The following is a 14158-nucleotide window of genomic DNA, read 5'->3' as shown; positions in this document are numbered from 1 at the left end:
TGATGATAGTGATGATGATGATGAAGATGGGGTTATGATGGTGATGATGATGGTGGTGATGATGATGATGGTAGTGATGATGGTGGTGATGATAATGAAGATGATGGCAATGGTGGTGATGATGGTGATGATAGTGGTGGTGATGATGATGGTTGTGGTGATAATGATGGTGATAGTGATGATTATGGTGATGATGATGGTGATCATGATGATGATGATAATGGTGAAGATGGTGATGATAAGGTTGGCAATGCTAATGATGATGATAGTGATAGTGATGATGATGATGAAGATGGGGTTATGATGCTGATGGTGATGATAGTGATGATGATGATGAATATGGTGGTTATGATGCTGCCGATGATGATAGTGATGATGATGATGAAGATGGGGTTATGATGGTGATGATAGTGATGATGATGATGGAGATGGTGGTTATGATGGTGATGATGATGATAGTGATGATGATGATGAAGATGGGGTTATGATGGTGATGATAGTGATGATGATGATGAAGATGGGGTTATGATGGTGATGATGGTGGTGGTGATGATAATGAAGATGATGGCAATGGTGGTGATGACAGTGATGATAGTGGTGGTGATGATGATAGTTGTGGTGATAATGATGGTGATAGTGATGATGATGGTGATAGTGATGATTATGGTGATGATGATGGTGATCATGATGATGATGATAATGATGAAGATGGTGATGATAAGGTTGGCAATGCTAATGATGATGATAGTGATAGTGATGATGATGAAGATGGGGTTATGATGCTGATGGTGATGATAGCGATGATGATGATGAATATGGTGGTTATGAAGGTGATGATGATGATAGTGATGATGATGGTGGTGATGATGATGGTGGTGATGCTGAAGATGATGATGATGGTGGTGGTGATGATGAAGATGATGGCCGTGGTGGTGATGATGGTGATGATAGTGGTGGTGATGCTGATAGTGAAAACGGTGATAGTGATGATGGTGGGGATGACAGTGTAATGACAGTGGTGGTGATGTTGGTTATGATGATAGTGTGATGGTAATGGTGACACTGATGATGGTATGGGAGCAGCTAACATTGGCTGAGGATTTACTCTTTGCCAGGCACTGCTCTAACCAGTTTACATGTTTTATCCATTTAATCCTCACAACAGTTCCAATTGGATCTATTACCAACATCTTCCCCATTTTGCAGGTGAGGAAACTGAAGCACAGAAGGGTTAAGTATCTTGCTGATGGTTATACAGCTAGGAATTAGCCAATTTGGATTTATGCCGAGGCAATCCAGCCTCAGAGCCCACATTCTTATCTATGACCTTGTGCTGCCTCTGAGGCAGTGCTGTGAGACCTGGTCTCCAGCTTCCCTTGCTTCTTGATGCTGATGAATGAAAACATTCTATGCATTCCTGAAAAGCCTCAGATTCCAAATCTAAGAGAGGACTAATGATGTGAACGCACAGCCTATTGTTGGCAGAGATAACATGGCAATAACAGGGGATGGAGGGAAGCTGAGGCTTTACTCTCAGTCTGATCTGGGCTCTACTCCCAACTCTGTGAAACACAGGGCAAATCCATGTCCTCCTCTGTAAAATGGGGCTAATACTAGGCCTTAACTCATAGGATTGTGATGGGGATTAAGTGAAATAACGCACATCTAGCTTTTGGCACAGTGCCTTGCAGATAGTGAGCACTCAGTAAATGCCCCACAATAGTGTTACTACTGTTCTTCTTATGGATGATATATTTTGCTGGAGGAAACCACAACCTGCTAATGTGATCAACACCAGCTCACACTTCTGGAGAAAATTATGATTGACATACAAGGCCCATGGTTGAAATTCCAAAAAAATGACACCTCCCAGCAGGGGCTGATGAGATCCTTGGAGGTCACCCATGGGGCCACCCAAGCATCCTCCTTTAGCATTTTTATTTTTTTCAGATGGAAACTCACTCTGTCACCCAGGCTGAAGTACAGTGGTGCAGTCTCAGCTCACTGTAACCTCCGTCTCCTGGGTTCAAGTGATTCTCCTGCCTCAGCCTCCTGAGTAACTGAGACTACAGGCACGCACCACCACACCTGGCTAATTTTTGTATTTCTAGTAGAGACGGGGTTTCGCCATGTTGGCCAGGATGGTCTCAAACTCCTGGCCTCAGGTGATCTGCTCGCCTTGGCCTCCCAAAGTGTGCAGCCACCGTGCCCAGCTGTATTTTTATTTCTTAATTAACTGTTCATTTTGGAATTATTTTAGCTTTGCAAAAAAAATGCAGATATAATATAGACAGTTCTCACATACCCTTTACCCAGCCTCCCCTAATGTTAACAACTAAACAAAAAATTAACTTTAGTGTGCTACTATTAGCTCAGCTCTAGACTTTATTCTGATTTCATCAGTCATTGCATTTGTGCTGTTCCCAGATACAATCCAGCATAGCACATTGGGTTTAGTGTTTTAGTTTAGTTTGGTTTTGGTTTTTTGATTTTTTTTTTTTTTTTTTTGAGACAGAATCTTGCTCTGTCACCCAGGCTGGAGTGCAGTGGCATGATCACAGCTCACTGCAACCTTGAAACCTCCCTGGCTCAAACCATCTTCCTCCCTCAGCCTCCCAGGTAGCTAGGACCATAGGCGTGAGCCACCACTCACAGCTACTTTTTAAAAATATTTTTAGTAGAGATGGGGTCTCAATATTGCTACGCAGGCTGCTCTGAAACTCCAGGTCTCAAGTGATCCTCCTGCCTCAGCCTCCCAAAGTGCTGGGATTACAGGCATGAGCCATAGCATCCGGCTGTCTTTTAGTATGTTTCAAAACACTTATTAGTTTATAAATTATATCTGTGTTTTTTTCCGAGCATAAAAATAACACCTGTTTATTTGAAAAGCATTCAGACATTAAAGAAATGCTCAAAGTAGGAAAGTGAGTGTTGTTTTCAAAGATGAGCCTGGTAAGCACTTTGTAAGATGTCCACTCAGTCTTCCTTCCCCTGCTTGGCACACACACACGTATATACATTTTATCACAAAGATAGCTCCTACGGCACCTACCTCTCCACAACTTTCGCTTTTCACTTAACAACATAGTGTGCACATCTTTCCATTGGAGTGCAGATGGAATTGTGCCTTTCAAAAGTATTTCAGGCCGGGCATGGTGGTTCACATCGGTAATCCTAACACTTTGGGAGGCTGAGGTGGGAAGATAGCTTGAGCTCAGGAGTTCAAGACCAGCCTGGGCAACATAGTGAGATCTCATCTCTACAAAAATAGAAAAAATTTAGCTGGGCATGGTGGCATGGGCTTGTAGTCCCAGCTACTTGGGAGGCTGAGGCAGGAGGATGACTTGAGCCCAGGAGATCGAGGCTGCAGTGAGCTATGATTATACCACCGAGCTCCAGCCTGGGCAACAGAGCAAGACCCTGTCTCAAAACAAAATCAAAACAAACAAAAAAGTATTTATTTTTTTTTCTGGCCATGGAAGTAATAAATTGTAAAAGGAAGTTAATTCTCATATAATTTTTTCCTTCCTCCCTCTGACAACAAAAAAATTAAACCATAATTCAAAGTCTTGTATATATTATATGGATAGATACATGTGCATATATATACACCCACATGCATACATATCCAAGAATAGAACCATGCTAAATACCTTGTTGTCGATCTTGTTGTGTTTTTAAACATTAATTAACAATATACTTTGTGTATCTTTCTATATCTGCACATTCTTGTTAACAGTTGGGTCATATTTCATAATGTGGATATTTAATAATTTATATATGTATAATATCTACTTAATAATTTATTTAGCCAACCCCCTATTGATGGACGTTCTGGGTTTTTCCATTTCTCCCATTGTAAGTCATGCTGCAGTTGTAGGACATCACTTCACATTGGAATATGTTTCTAGGATAAGTTCTAAAAGCAGCATGTGCTGCCTTTAATTAGCTTGGCTGGGGACCACCCCAGAAAACCCCACACTAGGACAACTGCAAGGTGCACTGATTCCTTCCTTCCCACTCCCTTTCTCCATCCCAGATACTTTCATGGTGGAAGATGCGGTGGAAGCCATTGGCTTTGGAAAATTTCAGTGGAAGCTGTCTGTTCTCACCGGCTTGGCTTGGGCAAGTATTTCTGGGGGCAGTGGCTCAGCCTCCAAGAAACCCCCATGCTGCTCAGCTAGGTTTCCATGGTCTGCAAGGAAGGACACAGTTCTTTGCACATGGAGCCTTTGCTTGAATTCCAATCAACAAAATTTATGTGGCGTGATAAGTGGTGATAACGAGGTCTGTGCTTGAGGAGAGCTGGGTGTGCTTGGCAGTTGTCCCCAAGGAGGAGTTGAAGTTTCTAGCTAATTAAGTGGCTTTCAACTCTTTGGGCCCAGGGCTACTATGAGATTATGATGTCAGCTGTAGAGCTCTCCCTAGAAAAGCAGGCACAGATTAAAAATGTGCCTTCTGCTTCAAGACTCTCATGCTCCCTCATTCAAATCCCCTAGCTATGGCAAACAGCACAGCCAAACCTTTGATATACTTGAAATTAATTTTTGTGAATGGCAGGAGATGGTGATCTAAATATATATTTTTCCAAATGGATCGTCAATTTTCCCACAACATTTCCCCCACTAATTGGAAAAGTTGCCTTTATTGTATACCAAATTCCCATGGCCACATGGGCTTGCTTCTAGATTCCATGTCTGTCCTAGTCTGTCTAGTCTCATAAAGGTACATGATGTTTCATTGCTGGGGATTCCGAGTCTGTTTTAATGTATTAAAAGGTCACACTTGGCCGGGCGCGGTGGCTCAAGCCTGTAATCCCAGCACTTTGGGAGGTCGAGACGGGTGGATCACGAGGTCAGGAGATGGAGACCATCCTGGTCTACACACAGTGAAACCCCGTCTCTACTAAAAAATGCAAAAAACTAGCCAGGTGAGGTGGCGGGCGCCTGTAGTCCCAGCTACTCGGGAGGCTGAGGCAGGAGAATGGCGTAAACCCGGGAGGCGGAGCTTGCAGTGAGCCGAGATCGCGCCACTGCACTCCAGCCTGGGCGACAGAGCGAGACTCCGTCTCAAAAAAAAAAAAAAAAAAAAGTCACACTTGTTAACTATACTGACAATTATATTCTATTCTACATGAACAAATGACCTATAAGCCAAAGACAAGCCAGTCTTTAATTGCACTGAAAATATCATTGTCTCTCTGCCTCTATAAAAATGTTTTTTTCTCAGATTTTAGAAATATGTTTTCCCCCTTCGTTTGCAACGTGTCCATATTTTTTAAAACACAAAAAACACATGAAAGTGATATAAAATGTCTATTTGTCTATTCCTGCAATGGTAATGCATGGTTTTAACTGCTGGAGCTTTCAGTGTGGTTTGGTGTGCAGCAGGGCACTTGGCAGCGGGTCGAGAGGGCTGCGCCACAGTCTCTGTCTCTGGGGTTATGGACTTGGCCAGCCTTCCCCAGCACCAAGCAGCATCCTGGCCTCATGATGTCTCCCTCCTCTCTGCAGATGGCTGATGCCATGGAGATGATGATCCTCAGCATCCTGGCGCCACAGCTGCATTGCGAGTGGAGGCTCCCAAGCTGGCAGGTGGCATTGCTGACCTCGGTAGGCAGCCCAGCAGCTCCCTCCTGTTGCATACAGTTCTGCTCCGCTGGGGTGTCCTGCGGAATATCTCCCTTCTCCTGCTGCTGAAGGCTCAGCCAAAAAGAATTAAGCCCTGATGGCAACACTGTCCCATCCCCACCTCACGTGTCCTAGCAGGTTTACAGCCAACTCTACTCCACCCGGAGGTCCAGCTACTTGGGAGGGTGTCCCAGGCATCCTGTTCTATTGCTGGGAGCTTGAAACCCACCTGTGCGTATCACTTAAACTCTATATGCCTGTTTTCTTAGCTGCAAACAGGAGATGCCAATCCCCACACCCCTAGGATGATTTGAGGACTGGAAACAACACAGTGCCTGGCATAGAGTAGGTGTTCAATAAATTGGAGCTATTGCTCCCTGGAATTAAGGCCTGAAGGAGGAGGCTGCAGTCACTTTTTGTCAGGGAGAGATCAGCAGCAACCTCTTAAAAGAGAGAGGAATGGACCGGGCGCAGTAGCTCACGCCTGTAATCCCAGCATTTTGGAAGGTCGAGGTGGGTGGACCACTTGAGGTCAGGAGTTTGAGACCAGTCTGACCAATATGGTGAAACTCCGTCTCTATTAAAAATACAAAAATTAGCGGGGCATGGTGGCGGGCACCTGTCATCCCAGCTACTTGGGAGGCTGAGACAGGAGAATTGCTTGAATCCGGGAGGCAGAGGTTGCAGTGAGCTGAGATTGTGCCATTGCACTCTGGCCTGGGTGACAGAGCAGGACTCCACCTCAAATTAAAAAAAAAAAAAATAGAGATTGAGAGACAGAGAGGAATGGCCAGGCTGGATAAGAGGATAATAATGATAATCACAAAAGCTAATACTTACAGAGCATTTACTGTGCAAAGGCCTTTACCTACATTGCATACAATATATGCATAACGTACATGTGCTCTTTAATCCTCACAGACCTATGAGCTAGGCACTATGGTTAGCTGAGCAAGATGAGGCACAGAGAGGTTAATCACTTGCTCAAGGTCTGTGATCTCCATCAGTGTTGGAGTCATTGCCAATTCAGGATGCCTCCCAGAACGTTGTTTTTTGTAGATAACTGTTCTGGAATGGCCTGAGTGCCTTCCACACAGCATGGCCCAGTCTGATATTAGCAATAAGGTTGTGAAGTTCAGTGGGAAGAGTTTCATGTCACATACACCTGTGTTTTTGTGGTTTAGTCACCTCCAGATGTGTGACCTTGAGTGAGGCACTTGATGGCTATATTTTGTGGCCTGCAAAATGGGGGTGATAATGCCTGTTTTTCTGTGTATTTTGTTAAACACACAGCCCCTAGCACACACCAGGGGCTGAGTCCATGATACTTGTTTTTTATATTCCTCCTCACCAATATCTCCTAAAGAGTAACTGCAGGCTGGTCGCGGTAGCTGATGCCTGTAATCCTAGCACTTTGGGAGACTGAGGCGGGTGGATCACTTGAGGCCAGGAGTTAGAGACCAGGCTGGCCAACTTGGTGAAACCTCATCTCTACCAAAAACACAAAAATTGACTGGGCATGGTGGCACGTCCTGTAATCCCAGCTACTCAGAAGGCTGAGGCAGGAGAATCACGTGAACCCAGGAGGCCGAGGTTGCAGTGAGCCGAGATCTCACCACTCCACTCCAGCCTGGGCAACAGAGTGAGACTCCATCTCAAATAATAATAATAATAATAACTGCAGGTCTGTGTTTTTGCAGTGTAGGGCCTTTCTGGTCTCCAATTTACTGAGCACTTATTTTGGGCCAGGCTAAAGGTTTTGCATACATTACCTCTTTAACCTTCTCAAACCTATGAAAGAGGTGCTTTTATTACTGTCACTTCTACAGATAAGGAAACTGAGGTTTAGAGAGGGGCATTGACTTGCCCAAGCTCAGACAGCCTGTAAGAGGCAGAATCAAAAGCCAGGCCTGGCAGGCTCCAAGCCCCTGCCTTGGGCTACTTTCTTGTGGTATGAGGTTTAGACTCATGAGGTAGGCTAGGTAGAGCCAGTAAGTCTCATGGGTGAATTTTCTATGGAAAAGCTAGAGTCCTGCGGGAGTTGGAGACATAAAGTACCCAAGGAGGATGCTACAGATGCACATTGTTGCTGCAGGAAATACTGTGCAAGATTACCGTAATTATGATATAGAAGCAGTGCTCTGCTGTGCCAGAATCTCTCCTTTTGAGGAAAATGGGTGTTTTGAGAGATACTTAACTCTTTCAGGATGTAAGAATATCACTTAGCACATGACAAAGGCCACACTTTATCCCAAAACAGTAATCTTCAAACATCTTGGTTCTAGGTTAATCTAGAAAAGAATTAAATAAAAACCATGTAGAATCCAGGACTGTCACATGTTTTTACATTGACACGAAATTTTTAAAATTGTAGGTTGCAGATGATACCATTGCCAGTGTACTGAAATATAAAAATCAAAATGAAATTATCATATCACTTTTTTAAATGTGTCTAGTAAAGTGGAAAAATGGAAATACTTACCTGATATCTACAATTGTTTGTTTTAAAATTACATGAACAAGCTCTTTAGAGGAATTTGGAAATTTTGCATTGATTTTTTCTTGGAACTTATATTTCCATTCATTTCTCCATATAATTTTATCTTAATGTAATTTTTTTTCTGAAATAGGGTCTCTCTGTGTTGCCCAGGCTGGAGTATAGTGGTGTGATTTTGTCTCACTGCAACCTTTGCCTTCTAAGTTCAAGAGATCCTCCCACCCCAGCCTCCTGAGCAGCTGGGAACAAAGACACACGCCACCATGCCCAGCTAATTTTTTACGTTTAGTAGAGACGGAATTTCACCATGTTGCCCAGGCTGGCCTAATGTAATGTTTTCTTGCTTGAAAGGATCACATTCATTACCCTATGATAATTCTCTGTGACAAAATACATACATTTTAAATTATTAGTTTTAATTCTCTGAGACGAGAAGGCTCTAAGCACTCACATTTTTCTCCTACACTGACTTATCATTATAATTTTTAGTAGTACACAATAGACCACATAAACAACATATAATTTTGATAAATAATTGCTAATCATAAGCAAAGTTTTATCGGAAATGTATCCCTTAATGAGTGGTGTGGAACGTTTCCCAAATATTTTACATATTCCTGAATGATTATTGCTAAAGTGAGACAGGGTTCAGCACCAGGTCCGTTCCTATTTGTCATTTTTCCTGAATGAATGTGTATATGAAAATCTTTGTTTACATAAAAAAAGTTTTGAGGAACTGAAGGAGTTTTGTTAGAACTCACTAAACTGATGCCACTTGATTTTTAAAAACACTCTCCAAATTGTGTGTGCCAAAGAGCATGCAGCTTTCATTTCTGAAAAATTATGTTTCATGACCTGACTTGCCGACAGCTTGATTAGACTGTTTTTCAATTCTGCTGAAAGTAATAATAAAGGTATTAGAACCCAGATGACTTGCAAAAGTCATCGGTAAGTGCATCATCAGTGCCGCTTCTGAGGCAGGGTTTACATTGAAAGGCAATGCCTTGGTCAGACTGGCCTAGAGAGGCATGGCTGAGAAAGACGAGTCAGGCAGGAAATGGAGAAGAAGACCCCTAACACGTTCTTAAGAAAGAGTCTGTGGGGAAGTTGTAAACTTGGAAATGAATTCCCTTAAAATGATCCATTCGCGGTCAGGTGTGGTGGCTCATACCTGTAATCCCAGCACTATGGGAGGCTGAGGTGGAAGGATCCCTTGAAACCAGGAGTTTGAGACCAACCTGGACAATAAAGTGAGATCCTGTCTCTACTAAATAAATAAATAAATAAAATTAGCCAGGCATGGTGATGCACACCTGTAGTCTCCCCTACTCGGGAGGCTGAGGTGAGAGGATCACTTGAGCCCAGGAAGTTGAGCCTGCAGTGAACCGTGACCACACCACTGCACTCCAACCTGGGTGACCGAGCAAGATCCTGTCTAAACAAACAAACAAATAAATTATATATACATAAACTGTCTGCTTCTCCCTTGGAATGCTTCTGTGTACCATCCCCACTCCCCACTCTCGGACATGCCACAGGAAATGCTTTCTGGGTCAGACTAAACTGAGGCTGTACCCTCCCCTTTCTGGCCCTCAGTTGCCTTATCTGTGAAATGGGGATAATAGAAGCACCCACCAGGCAGGGCTACTGTGAGGATGCAGTAAGACGTGTGCATAAAGCCTTCAGCATGGTGTCTGGCACTTAGAGAGGGAAGAGCATGGTGATGAGGCGCCAGTCAGTCTGCTTGGGCTTAAGACTTGCCTCTACTCTCTCCTTTCAGGGAGGCGGAGCAGGTTTCTTAACCTATCAGAGCCTCGGCTCCCCATTCTTTCATATGAGTAGGATCATTCAAATCTCACCAGCTGTTACTCCAAGGATTAACAATGTAACAATGACTTTGCCTCCCATACAATGAGTGGTTTCTCTTCCTAGTAGTTTACAGCTCCCATGCCAGCCACCTGTGTGCCTGTTTTTCCTACTTTCCAGCCTCTGCCTTGCAGCCCTTGATATTTTCTCAGCAGTAGGGCAAGTGTTTCTTTGGGATGGTGTGAAACTTGTCAAAAGCTAGTTCTGGAGCCAGAATGCCTGATTCTAGTGCAGGCTGCACCACTTAACACCTCTGTGACACTGGTCATGCAATTGCCTCTCTCTGAGTCTCAGTTCCCTCATCTATAAAATGGGGATAGTAATAGAACCCTCCCCATGGGATTGTTGGGAAGCTTGCAGGAAGCACTTAGTGTCTGCCCTTTGTCAGGCTCTCAGTGACTGTTAGATCATGGTTGTTACCTAGAGGGTGACATCACCACTTCCACTTGTTGTTCCCTTTCTGTGTAATGATCCAAGTCCTCTGTCTAATGAAAACTGTCTTTCCCCCCACAGGTGGTCTTTGTAGGCATGATGTCCAGCTCCACGCTCTGGGGAAATATCTCAGACCAGTACGGCAGGAAAACAGTAAGGCAAACTTACTCTTCTAAATGCATGTCCTCTGGGTTCTCTTGGTGATGGTCTGGACACGTCGCAAACCCGTTCTGCCTTAGCAATTGGGAGGCCTAATGAGGATTATGTTGAAGTACAGTGAGAAGACATTGCTGTAAGACTGCTGTGGACTCTCTTCAAAGCACACATTCCTAGTGGGGCCCAAGCATACGCATTTCAGAATCTAGACAGTCAGTGCCTACTCATATCCCCTGGGCTGGAATCCTTTCCTCATTACCCCTGGCTGGGGCAGTCAAAGGATGGTAGATAAAGCCATTGATTCTCTTGTCCTAAAGAGAGCTATTTCTCAAATTTTGGGTTTTTGGTTTTTGTTTGAGACAGGGTCTTGCTAGAGTGCAGTGACACAGTCTCAGCTCACAGTAGCCTCAACTTCCCAGGCTCAAGCAATCCTCCCACCTTAGCCCCCCAAGCAACTGGGACTACAGGAGTGCACCAATATACCCAGCTCATTTTCGTATTTTTTGTAGAAATGGGGTTTCACCATGTTGCGCAGGCTGGTCTCAAATTCCTGGCCTCAAGCGATCCTCCTGCCTTGGCCTCCCCACAGCGCTGGGATTACAGACATGAGCCACTGCACCCAGAAAACAATTTCTCAATCCCAGCAGGACTGAGCTCCAGTGTCTGCTGTGGGAACCTCTTCATGAAGACATCCTGAGTTACCTTCCTTCCCTTCCCTGTCTCACTTCTCCACTCCCCTACTGGAATCTGCTCAAATAAACTATCTTTACTAGGATCCTTATCTTAGAGCCAGCCTTTGGGAGAGCCCACACATGATATGAAATGGATTTGCAGACAAGAAGGAACAGGGAACTTACAGCTCAGGGCCTTGACATCAGGTGGACCTGGGTTCAGTCTCAACTTTGCCACTACTGGCTGTGTGATCTTGGGCAAGCAAATCGACATTTTTTTTTTGAGACGGAGTCTTGCCCGGGCTGGAGTGCAATCATACGATCTTGGCTCACTGCAGCCTCTGCCTGCTGGGTTCAAGTGATTCTCCTGCCTCAGCCACCCAAGTAGCTGGGATTATAGGCACCTGCCACCACACCCGGCTATTTTTTGTATTTTTAGTACAGACAGGGTTTCACCATGTTGGCCAGGCTGGTCTCAAACTCCTGACCTCAAGTGATCTGCCGGCCATGGCCTCCCAAAGTGCTGGGATTACAGGTGTGAGTCACTGGGCTCAGTCAAATTGACCTCTCTGATCATCAATTTCCTAATATGAATAAAGAAGAAAATAACAGAACCTATATTGGAGGGTTAAGAGAGATGAATTAGGGTTAATTGAGGTGTAAATCACTGTTTCTTTTATTTTTTCGAGGCAAGGTCTTGCTCTGTTGCCCAGGCTGGAGTGCAGAGGTGCAATCATAGCTAATTGCAGCCTTGACCTCCTGGGCTCAAGCAATCCTTCCACCTCAGCCTCCCAAGTAGCTGGGATAAGACTTGTGCCACCATGCCCAGTTAATTGTTTTTTTATTTTTTGTAGAGAAACAGGGTCTCACTATGTTGCCCAGGCTGGTCTCAAACTCCTGGCCTCAAGCAGTCCTTCCACCTCAGCCTCCTAAAGTGCTGGGATTACAGATGTGAGCCACTGTGTGAATCTCTTTGTACAATGCTAGGCACAGGACGCATGTAAACTGAAACTCCAAGTATAACATTTCTGACAAGTCCCCATGCAACGTCAATGCTGCTAGTTTTGGGACCATACTTTGAAAATGATTGGTTTAGACTAAGAATAACCTACTACTGGAGCTGGGAATGGGCTATTTGAACAAACCTAGAATTCTGTTAGGAAGGTAGAAGTGAGATCTGGATGCTGGGTAGGTAACAGGCAATCTCCACTACAACTAGCAAGTCATGGGCTGAAAATAAAATAGTGCATTGTATAGCAGGCATGATACAAAGTATGGTTCCTGCATTAGCTCATTCAATCCCCATAATAACCATTGAAGTAGGTACTATTATCACTCTGACTTGATAGAAGAAGAAACTGAGGCACAGAGAGTAGGCAACTTACCCAGGGCTACATAGTTGTGCATCACAGAGGCAGGTCTTGCTCATTCTAAGTCTAGAACTCTGTCTTCACTGTGATGCCAGTGGCTTGGATCGGTAGGTGCTCCAGAAGCAGGTGATGGCTCAATGAGTGAATGAACGTTCCAGCAATGCCACAGAGGATGCAAACTCCTGCTGCATCCCCTCTCACTGCTACTGCGCAGGAAACTGTGGCCAGTAGACACCTGGAAGATGGTGATCAATATAATTGCCAAGAAATGGTTATTAATATAATTGCCAAGACTGTAACTCCAGAGGCAGCAGGCTGGAAACTAAATGCAGCTATGATGGGCCTCGGGGTCTTGACTGGTGATGGCGCTGGAGATGGCAGTTGGAAAGTCCTCTCTGGGGCTCCCAAAGAAAGCAAAAGCTGGTTATTACCCCCCTGTTAACCCAAGAAGGAATTACTCTGGTCTTCAGTGGCAGCTCTCTAGATTCTGCCCCCATCTGCCCTCCCACCCATTTCCTGTTTCTGGGGCATATGAGTGATGGCACAGTGACTTTCTGGTTGGAAGAATGAACAAGAGTTTAAGGACAGGAGAGAGGAAGGAAGGAAGGAAGGAAGGAAGGAAGGGAGGGAGGGAGGGAGGGAGGGAAAAAAAGGAGGGAAGGAAAGAAGAAGGGACGGAGGGAAAAGGGACAGAGGGAGGGAAAGAAGGAAAAAAGGAAGGAAGTGAAGAGGGCCCGGTGCAGTGACTAATGCCTGTAATCCCAGCACTTTGGGAGGCCAAGATGGGTGGATGACTGGAGGTCAGGAGTTTGAGACCAGCCTGACCAACATGGTGAAACCCCATCTCCACTAAAAATACAAAATTATCCAGGCATGGTGGCACATGCCTGTAATCCCAGCTACTCAGGAGCCAAGATCGCACCATTGCACTCCAGCCTGGGCAACAAGAGTGAGACTTCGTCTCAGAAAAAAAAAAAAAGAAATAAAAGAAAACAGAGAAAGAAGAAAGGAGAAAGAGAGAGAGGTAGGAAGGGAGGGGGAGAGGAAGAAAGGAAGGAGGTAGGGAGAGAGAGCGAGGAAGGGGGAGAGGGAAGAAAAAAAGGAAGAAAGGAGGGAGGTGACTTGTTTTTCTAAGACCACCAGAGCGAGCACAAAAGAACCAGCAAGTAGGCAAAGGTCAGGAGCAAAACTGCAAGTTTATTTTGGTAACCTAAGGTGTGGGGAAGAAGTCTGTCGGCCTCCGGCAGAGAAGGCCAACAGAGCCGCCACTGCCCCCCCCACCGCTCTCGGGCGGCGTTCCTGCATCTGGACATCAGTGGGGCTGGAGGAAGGCCGCGTGGCTCACTGGGGAGAGCAGCTTTTCTAGGAGTGGGAGGGCAATAGGCGGGGCACGGGCGTGTCGGGGGCGTTCCGCAGGTGCGACCAGGTAAATCTTGGTCTCTTTGGATTGACGTCACCTGGTGCATGCCCAGTTGGTCTGCACCTTCCCGGGTCGCCAGCTGCATTTTGGCGCGCGTGGGAAAAGTTGGGAGGGAG

The 14158-nt window shown here is 45.1% G+C and overlaps 1 protein-coding gene across 1 annotated transcript in view; it reads left to right on the top strand.

The window, feature by feature from the left end:
- Positions 1–14158, top strand: part of SVOP (SV2 related protein homolog (rat)) — a 113720-nt gene that overhangs the window by 33433 nt on the left and 66129 nt on the right. Inside the window, exons 3-5 of the mRNA XM_011935939.1 lie at positions 4040–4125; positions 5514–5612; positions 10507–10578. Of these exons, the coding sequence (XP_011791329.1) occupies positions 4040–4125; positions 5514–5612; positions 10507–10578 (257 nt within the window). The remainder of the gene's footprint in view (positions 1–4039; positions 4126–5513; positions 5613–10506; positions 10579–14158) is intronic.

Source organism: Colobus angolensis, unplaced genomic scaffold (genome assembly GCF_000951035.1).
Source record: "Colobus angolensis palliatus isolate OR3802 unplaced genomic scaffold, Cang.pa_1.0 Scaffold10, whole genome shotgun sequence".
NCBI lineage: Eukaryota > Metazoa > Chordata > Mammalia > Primates > Cercopithecidae > Colobus > Colobus angolensis.
Note: the sequence above shows the minus strand (reverse complement) of the source record. Positions and strands in the feature narration are given on the sequence as shown.